The following is a 23,299-nucleotide window of genomic DNA, read 5'->3' as shown; positions in this document are numbered from 1 at the left end:
GGCCAGAACATCCGGACAGAAAATCAATAAACAGCTGACTCAAAAAACACTATAGACCAAATGGACTTAACAGACACATATGGAACCTTCCACCCAACAGAAGAAAACACGTTCTTCTCAGCTGTACACAGAACACTCTCCAGGACAGTTCACATGTTAGGTTCACACAACAAGTCTTAACAAATTTAAGAAGACTGAAATCATTCCACATATCTTTTCTGATCATAATGGAATGAAACTAGAAATCATTAACAAAAAAATGGGAAATAAGCAAATATGTGAAAACTAAACAACACACTCTTGAACAACCATGGAGTCAAAGAGGAAATCCGATGAGAATTAAAAGTACCTCAGACAAAAGAAAAAGACAACCTACCAAAACTTATGGAATGCAACAAAACTAGCACTAGGAGGAAGTTTACAGGGGTAAACAACTACATTATACATTTATATATCTCAAAAAGCCTAATTTTACATTTCAAGGAACCAGAAAAAGAACAAATGAAGCCCAAAGTTAGCAGAAGAAAGGAAATAATAAAGATTAGAACAGAAATAAAAAGGAGGATTTTAAAAATAGTAAAAAACAAAACAAAATAAAACAAAAATAACCCCACCCACAACAGAACTGTTTTGGCTTTTTGAAAAGCTAAAAATTGACAAATGAAACTAAACAAAATTTAGCAGCACCAATGAGAGAAAAAGAGGGAATGCTCAAATACAATCAGAAATGAAAGAGGAGACATTATAAAAGGTGACTCAGAAATAAAAAGGATCATAAGGGACTATTATAAAAAATTATACACCAACAAATTGGGTAACTTAGGAGAAATAGGTAAATTCCTAGAAACACATAACCTCCCAAAACTGAATCAAGAAAAAACAGAAAACTAAAACAGACCAATAAAAAAGGGGGGGGGGGGGGCAGAGGGTTCAATCAGTAATCAAAGAGCTCCCTTCACAGGTGAATTCTCCCAGACATTCAATAAATAATACATACTAATCCTTCTTAAACTCTTCAAAAATAAAAGAGGGCAGAATTCTGAACTCATTTTATGAGGACACCATCACCCTGATACCGAAACCAGACAAAGATACCACAAGAAAACTACAGGCCGATAGCCTTGATTAACATAGATGCAAAAATTCTCAGTAAAATACTAGCAAGCTGAATCTAATAGCACATTAAAAGGAGCATACACCAGGGGCACCTGGGTGCGTCAGTCGGCTAAGTGTCCGACTTCAGCTCAGGTCATGATCTCACAGTTTGTGGGTTTGAGCCCCGCGTCAGGCTCTGTGCTGACAGCTCAGAGGCTGGAGCCTGCTTCAGATTCTGTGTCTCCCTCGCTCTCTACCCCTCCCCCACTCCTGCACGCACGCTCGTGCTCTCTCTCTCTCTCTCTCAAAAATAAACAAACATTAAGAAAAAAAAAAAAGGAGCATACACCAAAATCAGGATTTATCCCTGGGATGCAAAGATGGTTCAACTTAAGCAAATCAATGTGATACACCACAATAAAATGAAAGGAAAAAAAAACCACATGATCATCTCAAGACACAGCAAAAGAATATGATCAAATTCAACATCCATTCACAATTTAAATTCTCAACATAAAAGATATAAAAGGAACTTACCTCAACACAATAAAGGCCATATATGAAAAGCCCACAGTTAACATCATTATTTCTTGCTAATCAAAAATATATGTGTTCTGAATTTCTCCTCTCAGAAAGCCAGATACCGGACCTTTTTGCCTTACCTAATATGTGATTTGAAGCCAGGGCAGAGGATTACAACCTTCTGTAGTCATCAAGCCAATTAAATCTAAGAAGTTACTCCAGTTCTACCTTCTTGTGAAACAGAGATACTGCCCTGGACAACTAAGGGGCTCCCTGAGAGCTTAAGGCTGCAGAGAAATGAAAAGCAAATCCTGAAAGGCTTCAATACGCTTCTGTTCCAAAGTCTTGAACCCATAGCACAAGTACATACACCAAAACCAAAACCAAACAAAAAGACACAACAACAACGACAATACTCACCCTGGTGGAAAACTCAACACGAAAAAGCAACAAGCCACAGAGCCACTGGGCACCTACCAAGTAAGTACAAGGCACTGTGGCACACAGTCCTTTCCACTTTACAAATACTGACTGGTGCCATTCTCACAACGACAACTGCCTGGGGATTTCTGTCACCATCTCACAGATGACTGCCAGTTAACCCGAGACTCAAAGATTAAATAACTTGACCCAGCTGAGAAGGCAGAGGAACAGGGATGCTCTTTTCAGGCAGGTGAGCTGCATTAAGAGATGATGAGCATGTAAGGATGATACTGATCACAACGGCAGCTAACACTGACTGAATGCTGGTTACGTTCTATGAAATACTAAAATACAGAGCCCTCCAAACTGGTACTGGAGAAGGCAAAAAAGTCTTAAACAGACAAAATGAAACAGAAGTGTTAGAAGCAAATATAGATATACTTTTAAACAATCTTGACATGGAAAGTTTTCTAAGAATGAAACAAAATCCAGAAGCTAGAAAGAAAAAGGATATATATAGGAAAAAGGAAGGAAAATGTACAATTATATACATTATAGACAAAGAAAAAGACAATTTGGGTAAAAATATTTACCATACACCCAACAGAGGATGAATTCCTTCAGTATACCAAGCGCTCTTACAAACCACGGAAGGACAAATAACCGAAAAGAATATGCATGGGCAGTTAAAAAAAAAAAATTCAAAAGGCCAAACAGAAATTTAAAAATAATTTTAAAAATGCAAGTCAAAATAACAACATCTGACTTTTTACCTGTCAGAGTCACAAAGCTTTAAAAAAATCTGAATATACTAGATATAGGTAAACTGGTACAGTCTTTAGGGAAGGCAATTTAGTAATATATACTTAAATGGGAGGTAGAACTATTTTTGAAGGACTGCCCACATAAGTTATGAAGTGTAAAAAAATGATGCACAGCAGTGTGTGTATAGCATAATCTCATTTATCTAAAAAAATTTTTTTTAAAGCATGCCAAAGACATCATAAGAAAACTACAAATCGTCCTCATGAACACAGATGGAAAAAATTCTTAACAAAACATTAGCAAATCATATCCAGCATATATAAAATGGTCTACATGGGGCACCTGGGTGGCTCAGTTGGTTGAGTGTCCAACTCTTGATTTCAGCTCAGGTCATGATCCCAGGGTTGTGGGATAAAGCCCCATACTGGGCTCCACACTGAGCGTGGAATCTGTTTAAGATTCTCTCCTTTCCTCTGCCCCTCTCCCCTGCTCCTGCATGCACGCGCTCTCTCTCTCTCTCTCTCTCTCTCTCTCTAAAAAAAAAAAAAAAAAAGATACATCTTAACCAAGTGGGGTTTATCCTAGGAATACAGGAGGGTTGGCTTAATATCAGAAACTCAATGTAATACCCCATATAAATAAAGGACAAAAACCACGCAACCTTCACAAAGAAAAAGCACTTGACAAAATCCAACACACTCATGATAAAACCTCTCAACAAACTAGGAATAGAAAGGAACTTCCTATTCCTATTCTTTTTTTTTAAGAAAGGAAAGACATTGTCTTTATCCTTTTTTTTTTTTTCAACATTTATTTTTTTGGGACAGAGAGAGAGAGAGAGAGAGCATGAACGGGGGAGGGGCAGAGAGAGAGGGAGACACAGAATCGGAAACAGGCTCCAGGCTCTGAGCCATCAGCCCAGAGCCCGACGCGGGGCTCGAACTCGCGGACCGCGAGATCGTGACCTGGCTGAAGTCAGACGCTTAACCGACTGCGCCACCCAGGCGCCCCTCCTATTCCTAGTCTAAGAGCAGCTATGAAAAACCCACAGCCAACATCATTCTTAATGGTGAAAGACCGAATGATCCTCCCAAAATGATTGATAAGGCAAGAATGTCCACTTTTGCCATTTCTATTCAACACTGTGCCATAAATGCAGACAGTGCGCACTGAAGCAATAATTAAAGACACCCATACTGAAAAGTAAAGGAGGTTTCATTTGTAGATCACATATTATATATCTAGAAAATCCTAAGGAACCCACAAAACAACTATTGGAACTAATAAAGTGAGCAAGGTCAGAGACTACAAGGTAAACATAAAAATTAATTGTATTTCCACATACTAGCAATAACCCCAAAATTAAGAAAATAGTTCCATCTGTAATACCTTCAAAAAGAATAAAATATTTAGGAATAAATTTTTAAAAAAGACTTGTATACTGAAAATTACAAAACATTCTAAGTAATTGGAGAGATGTTCCATATTCATGGATTGGAAGACTCAATATTGTTAGGGTAGCAATTCTTCCCAAACTGATCTATATATTCAATGCAATCCCTATCAAATTCCCAGCAGCCTTTTTTTTTTTTTAATGTTTACTTATTTTTAAGAGACAGAGAGAGACAGCGTATGAGCGGGGGAGGGGCAGAGACAGAGAGAAAGACACAGAATCTGAAGAGGCTCCAGGATCTGAGCTGTGAGCACAGAGCCCAACATGGGGCTCGAACTCACAAGCCATGAGATCATGACCTGAGCCGAAGTCGGACGCTTAACCGATTGAGCCACCCAGGTGCCCCCCAGCAGCCTTTTTTGTAGAAATTGAAAAGTTGATCCTAAAATTTATATGGAAACACAAAGGACGCAGAACATCCAAAACAACTTATAAAAAGAACAAATTCTAAGCTTATTATAAAGCTATAATAATCAAGACAGTGTGGTAAGGATATACATAAAGACCAAAGGAACAGAACTCAAAGTCCAGAAATAAAGCTATAGGTTTAAATTGATTTTCAACAAGGTTGAGAAGGCAATTCAATAGGGAAAGGATAGTCTTTTCAACAAATGGTTCTTGGACAACTGGGTAGCTATCTGCAAAAGGAGCCTCACACCATACACAAAAATTAACTCAAAATGTATCTTAGACCTGAATACAAAAGCTGAAACTTCTAGAAGAACAGTAAGGAGATAATCTTTGTGACCTTGAGTTAGGCAAAGATGTCTTAGATACAACACCAAAAGCACAATCTATATTTAAAAATTTGATAAAATGGATTTCATAAAAATTTAAAACGTTTACACTTCAAAAGATATCATTAAGGAAATGAAAGATATGGGCCAAGAGGGTACTAAGCTAAGTGAAATAAATCAGACAATGATAAATACCATATGATTTAACTTGTATGTGGAATCTAAAAAACAAAACAAATGAACAAAACAGAACCAGACTCATAAACACAGAGAACAAATCAATGGTTGCCACAGGATATGGGATGAGGGGGATGGGCAAAATAGGCAAAGAAGATTAAGAACTATAAACTTCCAGCTATAAAACAAATAAGTCATGGGGATGTAAAGCACAGCATAGGGAATACAGTCAATAGTACTGTAATAACTTTGTATGGTGACAAACGTAACTACACTTATAGTGGTGAGCATTTCATTATGTATATAAAATATCACCATTCTGTACAATTGAAATGAATACACTGTAGGTCAACTATACTTCAAATTTGAAAAATTTGAAAAAAAAAAAAAAAAGAAAACGAAAGGTCACAGACAAGAAGAAAAATCTTTCTAAATCACATATCTGATAGAAGACTTGTATCTAGAATATATAAGGAATTCTTATAACTTAATGATAAGACAAACAACCCAATTTAAAAATAGGCAATAGGGGGCGCCTGGGTGGCTCAGTCGGTTAGGCGGCCGACTTCGGCTCAGGTCATGATCTCGCGGGCCGTGAGTTCGAGCCCCGCGTCGGGCTCTGTGCTGACAGCTCAGAGCCTGGAGCCTGTTTCGGATTCTGTGTCTCCCTCTCTCTGACCCTCCCCTGTTCATGCTCTGTCTCTCCCTGTCTCAAAAATAAAAATAAAAACGTTAAAAAAAATTTTTTTTTTAAATAAATAAAAATAGGCAATAGATCTGTATATACATTTCACCAAAGATGTATGAAAGGCTAATAAGTACATGAGAAGATGTTCAATATCATTTGTCATTAAGGAAATGCAAACCAAAACCACAATGAGGTAGACCACACATCCCTAAGAATGGCTAACCTGAAAAACAGTAACAAGTGTGGACGAAGATGGGGAGAAACTGGAACTCTCATATACTGATAAGAGTGTAAAATGGTACAGCCATGGGAAAGTTTGGCAGTGTCTTTAAAAAGCTAAACATAAACCTAGTATACTATTCAGCAGCTCCAATCCTAGGCATTTACCTAAGAGAAGAGGAAACAGTAGTCCATGCAAAGGCTAGTACATGGGGGTACCCAGGTGGCTCAGTCAGTTAAGCCTCCAACTCTTGATTTCGGCTCAAGTCACTATCTCATGATTTGTGAGATGGAGCCCTCTGTCAGGCTCTGCACTGGTAGGGCAAAGCCTGCTTGGGATTCTCTCTCTCTGCCCCTCCCCCACTCATGCTCCTTCTCTTTCAAAATAAGTAAATAAACATTTAAAAAAAAAAAAAAAAAAAGACTTGTACATGAATGTTCTAACAGCTTCAATCACAAAGTCCAAAGCTGACAATCCAAACACCATCAATTGGTGAATGGAGAAATAAAATGTAGTAGTCACTCAATGGAATACCATTCAGTAACAGAAATGAGGGAACTACCAATTCATGTTGCAACATTGATGAACTCCATAAACATTACACTAGGTTAATGAAGCCAAATGCAAGTCTATATGGTATAGGATTCCCTTATGCGAAATGCCCAAGAAAGGCAAATCTAGAGACAGAAAGATCAGTGGCGGGCTGGTGTTCGAGCAGGGGTGGTCTCCAAGTGTCATCCCCTTGGCTGGAAGGGAGCCTGCTGGGGTGACAGAAATGTTCCAAAACTTTGTGTCATTGTGATGACGATTGCACAAGTCTATACATTCGCTAAAACTTACTGAATTCTACACTTAACATTACTCATTTTATGGTGTTGAATGACACCCTTATAAACCTGAAGAAAAAAAATAACCAGCTCAAGGGAGGCACAGAGGAAACAAGTCTGGCAACAGAATGGTAGTTGTTGAAGCTGAGTGATGGGCTATGGGGGCTCCTTATGCCGTGTCTTCTTCTTTTGTACATGTTGAACACTTGTTATAATAAAAAGTTGTCTTAGAGATTTTTATGTGTACAAAAATGTTCTAGAGGAACTTTTCTTTTTTCATCAAAGACTATGTACCCCTGATGAATGGACTAGGAGGGTAGCTGCATGACTTTTTCATTGATAACTTATTTATCCTGTTTTCCAGGTACATGGATCACCCGTATTCAAAATAAATACTTACATTTTAAGAAGGGAAAGGAAATGGGTTGCCTCTGAAAATACTTGGGCAAATTCCTCTTTAGATGTACAGAAAACGGGAGCTAGAAGGCAAGGACGGTGCAGAGGGGATTCTGGCAACAGATGTAGGAATAACCAGTGCTGGCTTCAGCATCGCATGTACTAATTAGAACTGGAACGATAACGGCGATTAGCATGGCCCCTGTGCAAAGATGTGTGAGAAACCAAACAAGATCAGTAATCTTTAACCTTGCGGAGAGCACCGCAGACCCCTCTGAAACTCTTCTAAGTCACTGGGATGAAAGGTACAGCATAGAGAAGGCAGTCAATGATACTGGAACAGTGTGGTAAGGTGACAGATGGCGAGCAGAGCATAACGATTAAAGTTAACAATCACAATGTTGTGTGCCTGAAACGAATACAACACGTGTGTCAACTATACTTCAATTAAAAAAAAAAAAAAAGAAGGATCTAGAACCTGCTCCCAGAAAACACACTCCAAAACACAATCTGGGGGCGCCTGGGTGGCTCAGTCGGTTAAGCGGCCGACTTCGGCTCAGGTCACGACCTCACACTCCATGAGTTCGAGCCCCGCATCGGGCTCTGTGCTGACCGCTCGGAGCCTGGAGCCTGTTTCAGATTCTGTGTCTCCCTCTCTCTCTGACCCTCCCCCGTTCATGCTCTGTCTCTGTCTTAAAAATAAATAAACGTTAAAAAAAAAATAAAAATAAAATAAAATAAAATAAAATAAAAAACACAATCTGATAATATGACCCCAGGAGGATTATGGACCTAGAAGTTCACCGGTCCCAGAGATAAGACCCTTGTACTTGTTACCATTCCAACTTTTTCTGACTCTTTGACTTCATTGTCGCTGCAGCCCAGACAACCTGATAGAGGATGTTTGATCCACACTTCATTTCTGTAAGGAAATTAGGAAGTAGCAAAATACCTGCTTTTTAGGAAATTCCTTTGTACCTTCCTGTAACTTTTAATTATCATCATAGCAACTTCCATGTGTGGTTCAGTATGAAAAGCCAATTAAGTAGTTAGCAAATGTCTGTTCAGAGCCAAGGAGTGGGAGTCCTAACATGTGAACCAGCCCATTCAACATTATTTTGCTTTACTCGGTTTCCAAGTCACGAGGCAGCAAAGGTAGCATGTCAAGAAACAAGGCGATAGCAATCTAGAAGCCCTTCATGCTGTAATCTAACACGCCATCACTGGCAAAGATATGGGTGACCTGGAAAATTATAAAGCTCAAGAGACCCAAGAATCAAGGTCTTGCCCTCCCTACCTATTTTATTCTTGGGGGGCTGGGCAGGCAGAAAAATCTCTCCCAAGAGTCCAATGAAGAACTGGTAGGACTAAAAAGTACCCCTTTCCTCCTAAAATTTGCTCCACCCAGTTTGAAAGGTGTGAACAATTAACTTCTTCCAAGGAAAATAAGTTTCTTCCCCCTACGAACTAAAAATTAGTTCATTCACTCATACTTCTCTGTAGCCGTAAGTTAACATTTTCTCTTCTGGAGCCCCCTGCCTTGCAGTCTTCTTTCCCATAAATAGCATCACCCCAGTGATCGAGTCTGGCCTGTCTGAACAGCTTTTCTGGTTCTTATTCCACACCTCTCCTGCTGCAAAAGCAGCGCCTTCCTGAACAGTAAGCTAGATTCTTTCATTTCCTTCTCAAAGATACAGTCACCATTTTAAGATCATGTAGTAACTGCTCCCCAGATTAAGAAAAAAATAAAGGAAAAGAAAATGGCTTTGGGGCACAGTTTGCCAACAATTAACTGAAATCAATTACCCAATCAGTTAAAGCTCCCTAAGAATTCAACCACACATGCAAGATGGCTAATGACAGCTTAGGACCACTTACCAAGCAGCCCCCATGGAGCTAAAGAACTAATAAAGGAAAAAGAAAAAGGGAGGAGGGAGAACCAAATTAGCCACAGGAGGCTCTGAAAATGTAGCCTTTATTTCAGAGCTCATAGATACAGAGTTGCTGTTGAGCAGATACATAAAAGACTCAAAGCTGTTCTTTGGGAGTTGGGAAAACCCACAGCCAGCTGTGCAAGAGTCCAAGTGAAAATAATAACTACCCTCACCAAGCAACAGACAACCAGGCCTAAACCTACAGGCCATAAAGTGCAGAAATAAAACACAAGAAATGCACTCACCTTCCCTCTCCCCTTTGGGCATTTATAAAAGAACGCTCAGTTTGTTGAACCAACAGGCTTAAATGTTTCCCCTCTGGAAGACTTCAAACCTTGGAACTGAAAAATTACAGAGAGCTCTTTTTGTGCTAGGCACTCTCATCTCATAGTCTATTTAATCATTACATCAATCCTTTGAGGACAGTATCATTCTCGTTTTAAAAATCAGGAAACTGGGGGCACCTGGGTGGCTCAGTCGGTTAAGCATCCGACTTTGGCTCAGGTCATGATCTCACAGTTCGTGGGTTTGAGCCCCACACCGGGCTCAGCGCTGACAGCTCGGAGCCTGGAGCCTGCTTTGGATTCTGTGTTTCCCTCTCTCTCTACACCTACCCCTGCTCGTGCTCGCTCTCTCTCTCTCTCTCTCAAAAATAAACATTAAAAAAAAAATTTTTTTTTTAAATCAGGAAACTGATTCAGTATGGGATGATATCAAGTTCTGAAGATGGATGGTGGTGAGTGTTGCACAACAATGTGAATGTAATTGATGCCACTGAACTGTATACTTTAAAAAAATTACAATGATAGGATCTCCTGAGCCCCTCATCCCCTCACATCCCCTCATCGGGTTCTCTGCTGTCAGTGCAGAGCCTGCTTCAGATCCTCTGTCCCCTTTCTCTGCCCCTCCCCTGCTCATTCTCTCTCAAAAAATAAACATTAAAAATTTTTTTTAAAGTTACAATGATAAATGTGTACATACAGGTGTATATATATGTATTTTGTTTTAAACACACACACAAAAATTTAAAAAGTGGCAACTGAGGTTTAAAAAACAGCTTGCCCAAAGTTATGAAATCAATCACAGTGTCAGATTCTAGCCCAGGTCCTTAGACCAAGGCTTAGTTTCTTCACCTGTAAAATGGACTTTTGTAAGGATTATATGGAATACTGGATGGGCATATGGTTTATCAACTGAAATGTATCATGTGAGTAGAAATTTTTCTCTTAAAGTCAGGTCACATAGGTGGTTACTACAAACCTTTGATAGCTTTTGAATCAGAATGTCAGAGTAGGACACACTTTATAAAGAGACCAACTTATTCGGGGGTTGCAAATTTAAACACTTAGTGGGACCATGCACGTGACCTAAACGGTGAGGCTGCTCAAGAGTAACACAGGAGGGCACCGAGGATTGGTGAGCTGGGCCCCATATGGAGAACGCCCTTGACAGGGAATCTGGGCCCAAATTCTCAAGAGAAAATGAAAACCTAGAAGCTTTTAAATGTGAAATCTCCCAATTATGAAATGTTTTGGCAACCAACTCAAAAAATTTTAAGCCTGTGCCAGTCAAAACAAAACAAAACAAATTTAAAAAACCCCACCCCAAATCAACTCCACGTGAAGATGTGGCCCATGGACTGCGAAATTTATAGCATCTAATGTACCACGAGTAGAAAGTAAGGCCCGAAGATGTTAAGTGACTTGCCAGGGCACCCACACTTCCTTCTAAACCGGCTTAAGAATTCAGTTCCAACTTATGATTTGATTTTGTTTTTTAAGAACTGTTAGTAGCACTAAGCATATCCTCTGAATGCAAAACCTCAGGATTTCAAACCGTGGGAGGCCTGTCAGTTTAATGCTCAGGCATAGGTGAGAAATCATGTTAGGAAGGCAGAGAAGGAAGCAATGAAGAGGACGGAGATGGAACTGAGAAGTCCTGGGTGTCCCCAACAGTGCCCCATTTGGGAAACACTAGTGTCAGCAAATGGTTCAGGGATCAAAGCAGGTTGGGGGGTGGTAGGTGGCTATCATTCGTCCGTGGCCAGATGGCCCTGCTCATCCTGGGTCCTTCCCACCTTCCTGCCAGTGCCCAGAGATCAAAACTCAACCTTCTCCAGCATTCTGTGACCTGTTTCTTTAATGCCAAGATCAAAGGAGAACTTTTGTCCAAGTTGTAAAAAAGAAACCAAGAGGCAACTTAATGTTGTCTCAGTCTCCTTTGTACTTCCTGAGAGGATTAAGGTGCTCCTTTAAAGGGACTCCTCAGAGAAACACATCTGAACCAGGGCCTGGGGTCGGCACCTTAACTCCAAGGACACAGCGGCTCCTGTGGAATCCAATCCATACCAGGTAGGGCAACTGGAGAGATCAAAGAGGCAGCACACCCAGTAGACAGCAGCTGGGAAAGACTACAGACACTGTGATCACGGGGGAAAAAAAAAACACTTAAATTTGAGTATTCTGAAGTACAGAATTTTCAACCTGAAATTTTGAAACCATTAAGTCCAAACTTTAATCTCATATATGACACTTGTGGAAACAAACCAAAAAAACACCAAAGTGACTTGCCTCAGGCCACAAAGTGGATCGCTGTCAGTGCTGGGACTAAGCCCAGACTGCTGACTCGGGCTCCAGGGCTCTGTTCTCAATGAGCAGATTCCAAGCCACACGCGAGGCCCGGACAAAACAGCAACTTTCCCACACATGGGACTGCTGGCAGAGTCCAGGCCTCCTGCACTCCAGCCCTCTACCATCCAGATTGAGCCATTAAAAACAGTTCCTGTGCTTCTGACTGGAACTGCTGGGATGGGGGTAGTTGGCTACACTGCCTCCATCTGTCCAAATGAAGCTTGTGGTCATTCGGCCCATTCCCCTGCTTCTGGACTGGATCAAACCCAAATAACTTCAAAACACTGTGACCTGAGCTAGCAATTCCACTCCTAGGTGCACACCCAAAAAACTGAAAATATGTTTGCACAAAAAAACATATATGCACATAAATGTTCACTGCCACGTTCTTCACAACAGCCAAAAGTCCCAGCGTCCATCAACAGATGAAAGGATAAACAAAATGCGGTCTATCCACACAGTGGAACATTATTCAGCCACAAAAAGGAATGAGATATTGATACATGCTACAACATGGATGATCTTTGAAAACATTATACTATGTTAAAAAAAAAAAAAAAAGCGCCACATATTCTATGACTCCAGTTATAGGAATTGTCCAGAGTAGGCAAATCTTATACAGATAAAAAGTAGGTTAGTGGTTGACAGGGACAGAGGAGACTGGGAGGTAACTACTAAAGCATTTCTTTTTGGGGTGATGAAATGCTCTAGAAGTCAATGGTAGTGAGGATTGCACAAGTTTGTGAATATATGAAAAACCACTAAACTGCCATTTCAAAAGGGTGAATTTAATGGTATATGAATTATATCCAATAAAGAAAGGAAAACGATAAAATCCAGATCGTATGAACCATGATACACGTGAGAGAAGTACAGTTTTATTCTCCAACTGGAGGTCTCCACATTCCTGAGGTGCCTACAAATGTACTCAATGGATTTTCCAAATGCCACCAAAATATTTCCCAAAACATATTTCATATGCTCAGTAATTCCAGCAACAATGAGATATGGGCCTGCCTCTCACCCAAGACCCAGGTAGAACAACTCAGTATCCTGTTACTTTATAAAGTCATCTAAATCCAGGGTACGAGGAAAGCAGGAAACTGACAGAACTTCCACTTAGATCAGCCATCCACTGCTATGGTGGGAGAAGTCTTGCCCTGCAGCTTTAGGAAACACCCACTGTGCAAACACAGACCTGAGAGGTGGCAGCCCAACCCCTGAGGAAGAAGAGCCATTCACCAAGAAAAGGGAGGGAGGGAAAATTCCATAAAACATCTCTAGCAGCTTGCACCCATAACCCTAACTTTCAAAACAAAAGGACAAACCAAAAACCCAGCCTGTTCCCATGGTCACTGAATCCACTAGCTCGGTTCCTCTTTAGTTGTATGACTTACCACGGAAACCCATATACCCCCAGAGCACATCCACACACCTCCATCCCCACTGGTTGTGAAACATTAATTATACAAGGGTGTGGGGACTGTTCTCACTTCCGTGTAATAAATTCTTGACACAGACCAAACTCAAGTCTATCTGTGACCCCACTCTGCCCTGTTACGCACGTCCCTCTGTAATACACTTGCTTCCACTCATTTTCACTATTGCATCAAACATGAAGTTTCTCGTGTGCACCCTTTAAACTGGCCTCTGTGAGTCACTGTATACATTACAGCTTCAGCTTAAAATCAGTTACTCTATACACCATGAAAGCACAGGACGATACTCCCAAGTGATGTGACAAACACCAAATCACTGACCGTGCTTTTCACCGAACTTAGAATAAAATCCCAACTCCTTTTCATGGTTTCCCTGCAGGCTGAAAACAAGCCGGCTCCCCAAATGGAATGTTCTGGAGGGGTGGGAAAGGGAAGCACCCTAATAGAACAGTCTATTTCAAAATGCAGCCCACAGACTACAAACTGTAGACTACAATCCACTGCAATGATAGGCGTGCTTCTAGAAACACAGCTGCTCTTGCCTCTCCAGTTTCATTTTGCATCATTCTCTCCCACCCCCACCCCTCACCATGCTTCAGCCCCTCCAGCCTTCTGTGTTCCTCAAATATACTAAGCTCTTTCCCACGCTGGTCCTTTATGCTTGCCATTTTCTTTGCCTGGAACATTCTTTGCATTATGCTGGTTCCTTCTTGTCAGTCAGGTCTCAACTCACATCACCTCTGAAAAGACTTCTCTGACCATTTAATCCAAAGTAGTTGCATCACCCCATCGCCCCTAACCACTATCACTTTACCTTGCTGTCTCCACAGCATTTATCACAATCTGACCTTATATCATTCATCTACTTGTTCACTCGTTCACTGCCTGTCTCCTCTCCTAGAACTAGAAAAGCTCCACAAGGGTGGGGGATCATGACCCTCGAATTCACAACTACATCCTAGTTCCTGCCACAGAGCAGGCACTCATATATTTATTAAGTCAATGTGTGCCAGAAATACGTATTGCTAACTTATTACCTCTTTAAAAACCTCTGAACAGGGCAGGAACTTCCCCAGTGCAATGTGATAAATGCCACTTTATTGAACTTTTCCCCTCCGGCAAAGGAGGGTGTGACTTTTTCTGTTACATTCTTACACCATTCTTGTTTTGAACATAGTCCAGAGAAAAATCAGTTTCAACACACCACTTGTGGTTTAAACTGGAGTCTGAAACCATAGAAATCAAGCAAGGCTATGAAATCTTTTACCTAACCTCCGAGGTTCTAAATAAGGAATCCCTCATTAAACAAAAAGGATGTTACCAATTGGTTAACAGGAGGGAAACTCATTGTCAGCCATTAACATACCATTGTTTGGAGAAAACCAACACCAAAGAATTTACACAAGAATCTTTTCTTTCTTTCTTTCTTTCTTTCTTTCTTTTTTTTGCTGAAGTTAAATGTCAGCTCCTTTTTTTTTGTCTTCCTTTGCATTTACTCTCAGGATGAAATTATCTGCTGAGGAAGCAACATACAGGAAGACCTAGAAAATCGCTCTGGATGAAGTGACTTCAATTCTGGTTCTGGTCTCTTGACAAGGAGAATGTGAGCTGAGCTTCTGGAAGGAAGGTCTGTCTTTCACAGATCTACTTCCCGGGTTCTGTACTAGGAGCCAATAATGTTCTGACCCACATTCCAGGCACAGCTCTTTTACCTGCACTCTTATCCACTCACAGGCTTCATCCTAACAAGCTCCATTCTAATGAACCCTCCACCTAAAGAGCTGTGTGGCCCTGCAGGGGCACCCAAGAGGGAGGCAGCAGACAAGGCTGGTAAGGTGTTTTTCAAAACGCAGTTCACAGATCACCTGCATCATTATCACTGGAGTGCTTCTAAAAGTGCAGATTCCTGGGCATCACCTAGATCTACTGAATTACAACTTTGGGAGTGGGGCTCAGGAAACTACATTTTTAACATGCCTCCCCCACGCACACCCCGAGTCTTATGCACAGTGAAGTCTGAGAACCAATGGGATAAAAGCTCCCCCGAAGAGAGGCAGACAGGTGATTTAGAGAAGACCAGACAAAGGTTTAGGGAAGGGTCTGGAGACAGAAGATGGGGGGGTGGGGGCGGGGGGCAGTGTAAGGGCACGCTCCGGGGTAGCGACAGTCAAGACCAGTGCGCGGTGGGAACAGTTGAAGGTGGAGGTGAGGACAGGGCTCCGGAAAGGATCTAAGACGGGGTTTGGGCTGGGAGGCTGGTCAGAGGTGAGGTCGCATCCGCGAACCGGTCAGGACAGAGGGGAGGCGGAAGGCGGAGAGACCAAAGTCTGGACGTGAGGAGGAGGAGCAAGGATGGAAATAAATAATAGGGGGCTCTTCAGAGGGGTCGGGGCTGGGAAGTGAAAATTAGAAAAAAAGGGGGTCACAGGAGGTGGGGACCAAAGCAGGAACAGGAACCGGCCGAGACGGTAACCGAGACCTTCCCTCCTACCGAGTGCCTCCCCCAAAACTCTGGGCCCTGACAAGCCTGAGTGTGGGGCCAGGGTCGGGGAGAGGGAGTTTGGGAGAGACAAGCCCAGTCAGGGACGTCCCTCAGGACTGAGCTAGGGGTCCCGGAGGTGGCTCGGGCCAGGCATGCGGCGCTGGAAGGTCCTGGGAGCCCCCGGAGGACCCCGCTCCAGCTCTGGCTCCCGGAGTCTCCTTCACTCACCATCGCCGCCGCCATCTTGGATCCACGTGTCGCCGTAATGACGTCAGCGGAAGTGGTGTTTCCCTGGTTACGGAGTTTAACTCCGTGGGGTGCTGCCTGGCTTCGATCTCTCCTGTAGTCGTGTTCAGCAGGGGGGCGAGAAGACTTAACTCCTGATCGGCAGCCTGGTCTGGGCAGGGAGGTCGCTGATTAGGTGACGAAAGGATGGTGTAACTATGGGGGCCATATTAACTCCTGGCAGAGACTGCTCCTCCTCTTCTTCCCCACTGTATTGTGGGTAATGGGGGTGTGCGTAAACGCGCTTGTTCTCTGGACGACATCTTTACTATTGGCAGGAAGACCCGTTGCCAGGGTTACTTGAGGCCCTGATTTAATGAGTGGGATGGGTACCAGAGCTCCAATAGCAGTCCAAGTACGAGAATAATTTGTAATTAAGTATATGATTATTTGCTTGACTATTTTATATCCTCTCTAATAGATTGTGATTCCTATGAGGGTAGGATCCGCTCTTTTATTTAACCTTGTACTACCTTATTCTCATTGGCAAAATAGGTAGGGATTATAATAATAGGCTTATGATGAGGATCTAATGATATAATGTTATATGGTAGGTATTCAATAAACAATTGTCTTTTTACATTTATTTTATAATCCTTCAGGTAGATGGTAGGTGCCCAATACAATACACTACTTATTAAACGATGAAAAGCAGCGTATTTCATGGAGGAAGACATCTTTGAATATGGACTTCACCATGGCCTGGTTAGCTAAGAGTGTGACTGGAGGTAAGTTACTCAATCTTGCTAAGCCTCAATTTCCAATATCTGGAAAGGGGACTCAAAAGAGTCATGGTGTTAAAATTGGGAAAGATCTGAAAGTTCATTTATTCCATGTATTGCTGTAAAGTGGATACAGTACCAGTGTTACCAGAGACTTTTTCAAAAAGTTGTTTAAAAAAAAGAACCATGAGATCATGGACCTGAGCCAAAATCAAGAGTCCAATGCTCAACTGATCGAGCCACCCAAGTACCCCCTTAGAATGGGGCATCTTATCTACACTTTCCTTTGCCACCTTGCAGGGGAGGAGTCCATGAAGTCTTCCCAAAGCATTGGTGGCACAAAATTTATTTCCATGTTTTTTTTCTTTCACTTTTTTATTTAACAGACTTTTTAAAGAATGTTTATTTATTTTGAGAGAGAGAGAGAGCAAGAGAGAGAAAGAGGGAGGGAGGGGGAGAAGCAGAGAAAGAGGGAGAAAGAGAATCCCAAGCAGGCTCTGTGCTGTCAGCATAGAGCCCCCAGTTCGGGGTTTGATCTCACAAACCATGAAAAATCGTGACCTGAGCCGAAATCAATAGTTGGACACTTAACCCACTGAGTCACCCAGGCACCCCAGCAGACTTTATTTTTTAACGTTTATTTACTTATTATTTATTTATTTATTTATTTATTTATTTAGAGAAAACATGAAAGAGAGAGGATCAGAGAGAGAGAGAGAGAGAGAAAGAGAGAATTCCCAAGCAGGCTCTGTGCTGTCACTGTGGAGCCTGACATGGGGCTCGAACCCATGAACTGTGAGATCATGATCTGAGCTGAAATCAAGAGTCGGACTCTTTTTTTTTTTTTTTTTTTTCAACGTTTATTTATTTTTTTTGGGACAGAGAGAGACAGAGCATGAACGGGGGAGGCAGAGAGAGAGGGAGACACAGAATCGGAAACAGGCTCCAGGCTCTGAGCCATCAGCCCAGAGCCTGACGCGGGGCTCGAACTCACGGACCGCGAGATCGTGACCTGGCTGAAGTCGGATGCTTAACCGACTGCGCCACCCAGGCGCCCCAAGAGTCGGACTCTTAACCGACTGAGCCACCCAGGTGCTCCCAGACTTTATTTTTTAGAGCAGTTGTAAGTTTACAGAAAAATGAGTAGAAAACACAAAATTCTCATATACTCCCTCACCTGGCCTCCAGTTTCCTCTATTATTAACATGTTGCCTTAGTATGCTACATGTTACAATTGGTGAGCCTATTATTATTTTTATTTTCATTAACTTAATTCTGTAATTTGCATTATAATACACTCTGTGCTATGCATTGAGTTTTGACAGATATGTATCCACCATTAAAAGTATCATACAGAATGGTTCCACTACCCTAAAAATCCCCTATGTTCCTCTTTATTCATCCCTCCTTCTCTGCCAAACCCCTGGCAACCACTGATCTTTTTATTATCTCTGAAGTTTTGCATTTTCCAGAATGGCACAGTTGGACTTCATGGTGTGTAGCCTTTACAGGTTAGCTTCTTTCACTTAGCTCTGTGTTGTGTAGGGTTCTTCCGTGTCTTGATGGCTCGTTCCTTTGGATCACCGAACAATATTCCAATATATGGATATACCACAGTTTGTTCATCTCTTCACCTGTAGAAAGGCATCCTAGTCACTTCCAAATTTTGACAATTGTAAATAAAGCTACTGCAAACATTAGCGTGTAGGTTCCTATGTGGACAAAAGTTTTCAACATGCTTGAGTAAATGTCAAGGGACGCAATTACTGGGTTGTATGGTAAGAACATGTGTAGTTTTGTAAGAGGCGACCAAATGTTTTCCAAAGTGACTGCACCATCTTGCATCCCCACCAGCAAATGAATGAGAGTTCTTGCTGCTCCAAGTTCTTGCCAGCTTTTGGTATTGTCAGTGGTTGGATTTGGGCCATTCTAAGTAATGTGTGGTGATATCTCATTGTTTCAATTTGTACTTCTCTAATGACATATGATGTTGAACATCTTCTTGTCTTCTCAGGTGAACATCTTCTCAGGTGGCTTGTTTGCCACCTGCATATCTGTTATTTCTTTTTTAATGTTCATTTATTTTATTTTTGAGAGAGAGCGAGAGCACAAGCCACGGGGGGGCAGAGAGAGAGAGGGAGACCCAGAATCCAAAACAGGCTGCAGGCTCTGAGCTGTCAGCACGGAGCTGGATGCGGGACTTGAACTCACAAACTGTGAGATCATGACTTGAGCTGAAGTCAGACACTTAACAGACTGAGCATATCTTCTTTTGTGAGGTGTCTGTTCAGGTCTTTGACCATTTCTTAATTGGCTTGTTTGTTTTCTTATTGTTGGCCTTTAAGGATGCTTTGTATATTTTGGATACCGGTCTTTTATCAGATATGTGTTTTGCAAATATTTTCTCCCAGATTGGAGCTTGTCTTTTCATTTTCTTAACAGTGTCTTTCTCAGAGCAGAGTTTTTAAATTTAATGGAGTCCAGTGTATCAATATTTTCTTTCATGGGCTGTGCTTTGGTGCTGTATATGTCCCCATGTTTTAATCTGTCTTTCCTGTGACCAGATGGATAAATCACAGTAGAGGGCAGTTAAACTGAAAGAGCAGGAGGGTAGGCATTGACCCCTGGTCTTGTCCATGTAGCAATAGGCTCCCTCCTATGGATCACTGAACAGCAATCCAATGCACCACAAATCATTAGTGCAAATTCCTACTGTAGGAGATGAGCTCCGCTTTCAGATACCCAAAAACATATCCCAAACAAGATAGCAGGAGAGAAATTCAGTTACCAACTAGGTAAGTTGAAACACTGCCAGATGTGCTTTCCACTGCTTATACCCAGTTCCTCTGTGCTACTCGGGGGTACAGAAGCAATTCAGGATAGGGCTCCAGGGGACCCTGGCAGGTGCTGTGAAGTAAATCTTTCAGGGGATGCAATGATATAGAAAGGTGTCATTGGCTCCCCATCTCGCTGTCCACCTCTTCCCGTTGTTCCCCTTCCAACGAAAGCTAATGTCAGGCACTTTCAACTGAGACAACATGCAGAAAGGGCCCATTGATCCTTGTCCTCTCTACTTCCTTCCCACATCTCCCTCCCCTCTACTGAGAACTTCCCACGCAGGGAACCAGATACGTCTCAGCAACTACATCTCCAGACTCTGGTATTCCTACGATGGTGGATACCATCTTAACAACCACGATGGCTGCTTGGCCATGGGAAATGCCCCGGCTTCGGACAGCCCTGCAGCCCTAGGGGAGACCCAGACTAACCAGCTCAAGTATCACTGTGGCTTGGCAGGAAAGTCCGGGCTCCAGTCATGAAAAATCATTCCTATCATCTTGGCAAACTCAGCTCTTTGGAGACACAACCCATCCAGCATCCCAGTGCCAATGTGATTAGCAGAATAAGGCCCCTCCTCCCTGCCCAAGATGTCCCTGTCTTAATCCCTGGATCCTGTGAAGATGTTGCCTTACATGGCAAAAGGGGCTTTGCTTTGCAGATGTGATTAAAGATCTTGAAAGGGAAAAGTTAGTCTGGATTCTCCAGGTGGGCCCAATGTACTAACAGGTATCCCTACATGTGAAAGAGGGAGGCAGGAGCCGATCAGGGAAGGAGATGTGAGGACAAGCAGTCTGGAGTGACGAGTGGAAGAAAAGCACGAGTCAGGGAATGTGTCAGTTTCTAGAAGTCAGAAAAGACGAGGAAATGAATTCTCCCCTAGAGGCTCCAAAAGGCACGTAGGCCTGCCAAACCCATTTCAGACTCTGACCTCTGGAGCTGTGAGATAATGAATTTGTGTTTTAAGCCACCAAGTTTGTGGTCATTTGTTGCAGAAGCCAAAGGAAACTAACATAGCCAGCGACTACTTGGGGGGCAGTTAGAAAAGCTGGAGCATTGGCCCCCATTTCTCTTCAGACTGCTGGTCTTTGGAAGGGTCCCTGCCCCTTTCTGTCTTGTCATCTAGCAAAAAGGCAAATAGATATTCAGGAACTGGCAGAACAAGACAAGCTGTCAGGAAAACCTTTAGCATTTGTATCTTTTATTTAAATATTTATTTCATGATTTTTAAAAGTTTCCCGTCCAAACCACAGCTGTAACCGGAATCCAGCTGTCCCAGGCACTAGAAGAAATATCAGCTTGGGGTCTCCTGAGGATGGCAGACTGGAGATTGCTAGAGTCAAAAAGAGATTGTCCAGTTCAGCCCACCCACCTGACAGATGAGGCGCTGTGGCTGGGACGAGGGTGGGTGTCCGGGAGTGGGAAGGACAAGCAGGCACCAGGCAGATGGTGCTGGAACCACCTCTCGGGCGTCAGCTGGATACTCGGCCCTGCCCAGGCTCTGCCCATCATGGCTGTTGGTACTGGCTCTCCGTGGCCGTGTAGAAGTCATCCAGCACGCTCTGGATATATTCGAAGGTGGGCCGCTCCTCAGGGCGGTTCTTCCAGCAGCGTGTCATCATGTTGTAGAGTCCCTCGGGGCAGTTCTCGGGTCGAGGCATCCGGTATCCATGCTCCAGTGCCCGGATCACCTCAGGGTTTGACATCCCTGAGAAGGAGCCATGGAGTGAAAAAGGGAGGGACTGGGACAGGGAATCCTGGGGTGGCAGACACTGTTGCATCCCCAGGAGCCATCACTTCTTACCTCTCCTGGGAGCTGAGCCCCTCCCACTGGGAAAGCCAGGTACCCCTTCCCCAGCCTCCCCTGCAGGCAGGGCAGGGACATGGCACCCAGTTTTGGCCAATGGGAGCTGAGGGGCATTCTCCCAGGAGACTGCAGGAAAGGTGTTCCTCCCTGATGAGAAAAGAGGTCTTGGAAGATACACCCCTCCGCTTTCCTTCAACACAGACACATGATCCTGCCAGGCTCCTCATCCTGGGGACTAAGAACTCGCCTACTGTTTCCACACTCTTAGTTATTTTGTTACTTCCAGCCTAATGCATCCTAATGGATTCAGGTCCCATAACCGATTGCCTGGTTTTTACTGGTGTACTCTCAAGAAAAAAACAGGCAGCCTGTCTCTATGTCACTCTGTGAGTGGGACCATTTCCTTGTTCAACTGATGTTTATGTGGGGTATCCTTAAAATTTTTGTTTAATGTTTTATTTATTTTTGACAGAGACAGAGCATGAGCGGGGGAGGGGCAGAGAGAGAGGGAGACACAGAATCCGAAGCAGGTTCTAGGCTCTTAGCTGTCAGCACAGAGCCCGATGCAAGGCTCAAACTCATAGACCACGAGATCATGACCTGAGCCAAAGTCTGACGCTCAACCAACTGAGCCACCCAGGCGCCCCAATGTGGGGTATCCCTAAGAGCAATCTTCCACATGTCTATGATCCCCGATTTTATATTACCAGTCGCACCAAACTCATACATCCAAGTGCTTCTTTGAACATCTTTACCTGGATATTACAAGTCACGTCAAATTTAACAGGGCTAAACCAGAACTCTTGAAGTTCTATCCCTAGACCATCGACCAACATCTACCTAGCTACTCCACTAAAACCAAGAGGGTCGACCTTGGTTCTCCTCCCTCTCTCTCTCTGTCTCACCTTCCACATCCGCAAGTCACATTTTTCCTTCTTTTGAAATGTAGTATCAACCCATCAACTTGCGTCTGTCTCTACCACCTCTCCCTGTCCCCACTGCTATGGCTGCTACCTTCTCCCCAGCCCCCAACCCACTCTCCATGTTGAACCAAAGCATCACTTAAAGATGGAAATCAGATGATGCTACTTCCCTGCTCCAGACTCTCCAATGGCTCCCGTACACTTAGACTAACATCCACAATCCACACCCTTCACCATGACCATGGGCCCTACCTGATCTGGTCCCTGCGAACCTCATTGTTCACCATCTGCTCTCATTCCTTGTCTCCAGCTACCAGGCTTCCTTGCTTTTCTTCAGGCACACCTCCGGGCCTAACCTAAGAGCTAGCAAAGCAATGCCTTCTCCCTGGAATCTTTTCTCTAGATCCTCACTGAGCTGTCTTTCAAGTCACATATGACCTGCTCTGACAGGTGCTGGGGAGCCCCATGTCACCCTCTCTCACAGGTGCCCCATGTCACTCCCTCACACACGTCCTGCTTCATATTCTCCTCAGCAGTGATCTCCAGCTGAGATGGAGAGCCTAGGATGACATGCTAGCCTGGATGTGCTCCATGGCTAGGATGTGCTTCTTATGAGCAGAGACCTCGTCTCTCACTGTATCCTCAGTGCCCAACACATAGTAGGTATTTGATCAATAGTGATGAATGAACCAAGTATCTACATCTTTTATTTCTAATCTTTTCAAAAATGTCTTTAAATTTTATTTATTTTCGAGAGAGTGCAAACGGGGGAGGGGCAGAGAGAGAGAGGGCCAGAGGATCTGAAGCGGGCTCTGTGCTGACAGCAACAAGCCTGATGTGGAGTTTGAACTCACGAACCGTGAGATCATGACCTGAGCCGAAGTCAGAAGCTCAACCAACTGAGCCACCCAGGTGCCCCCTTTAATATTTTTTTAA

General features: G+C 43.1%; 2 protein-coding genes across 2 annotated transcripts in view; both read right to left on the bottom strand.

The window, feature by feature from the left end:
* TM9SF4 (transmembrane 9 superfamily member 4) overlaps positions 1–16,214 on the bottom strand; it is a 53,656-nt gene extending 37,442 nt beyond the window's left edge. The window contains exon 1 of the mRNA XM_025931863.2: positions 16,017–16,214. Within this exon, the coding sequence (XP_025787648.1) occupies positions 16,017–16,031 (15 nt within the window). The 5' untranslated portion in view covers positions 16,032–16,214. The remainder of the gene's footprint in view (positions 1–16,016) is intronic.
* Positions 16,215–20,817: 4,603 nt separating this feature from the next.
* HCK (HCK proto-oncogene, Src family tyrosine kinase) overlaps positions 20,818–23,299 on the bottom strand; it is a 41,353-nt gene continuing 38,871 nt past the window's right edge. Inside the window, exon 13 of the mRNA XM_086701949.1 lies at positions 20,818–21,341. Within this exon, the coding sequence (XP_086558075.1) occupies positions 21,142–21,341 (200 nt within the window). The 3' untranslated portion in view covers positions 20,818–21,141. The remainder of the gene's footprint in view (positions 21,342–23,299) is intronic.

This window comes from Puma concolor, chromosome A3 (genome assembly GCF_028749965.1).
Source record: "Puma concolor isolate L17-30 chromosome A3, mPumCon1.1.hap2, whole genome shotgun sequence".
In the NCBI taxonomy this organism is placed as follows: domain Eukaryota; kingdom Metazoa; phylum Chordata; class Mammalia; order Carnivora; family Felidae; genus Puma; species Puma concolor.
Note: the sequence above shows the minus strand (reverse complement) of the source record. Positions and strands in the feature narration are given on the sequence as shown.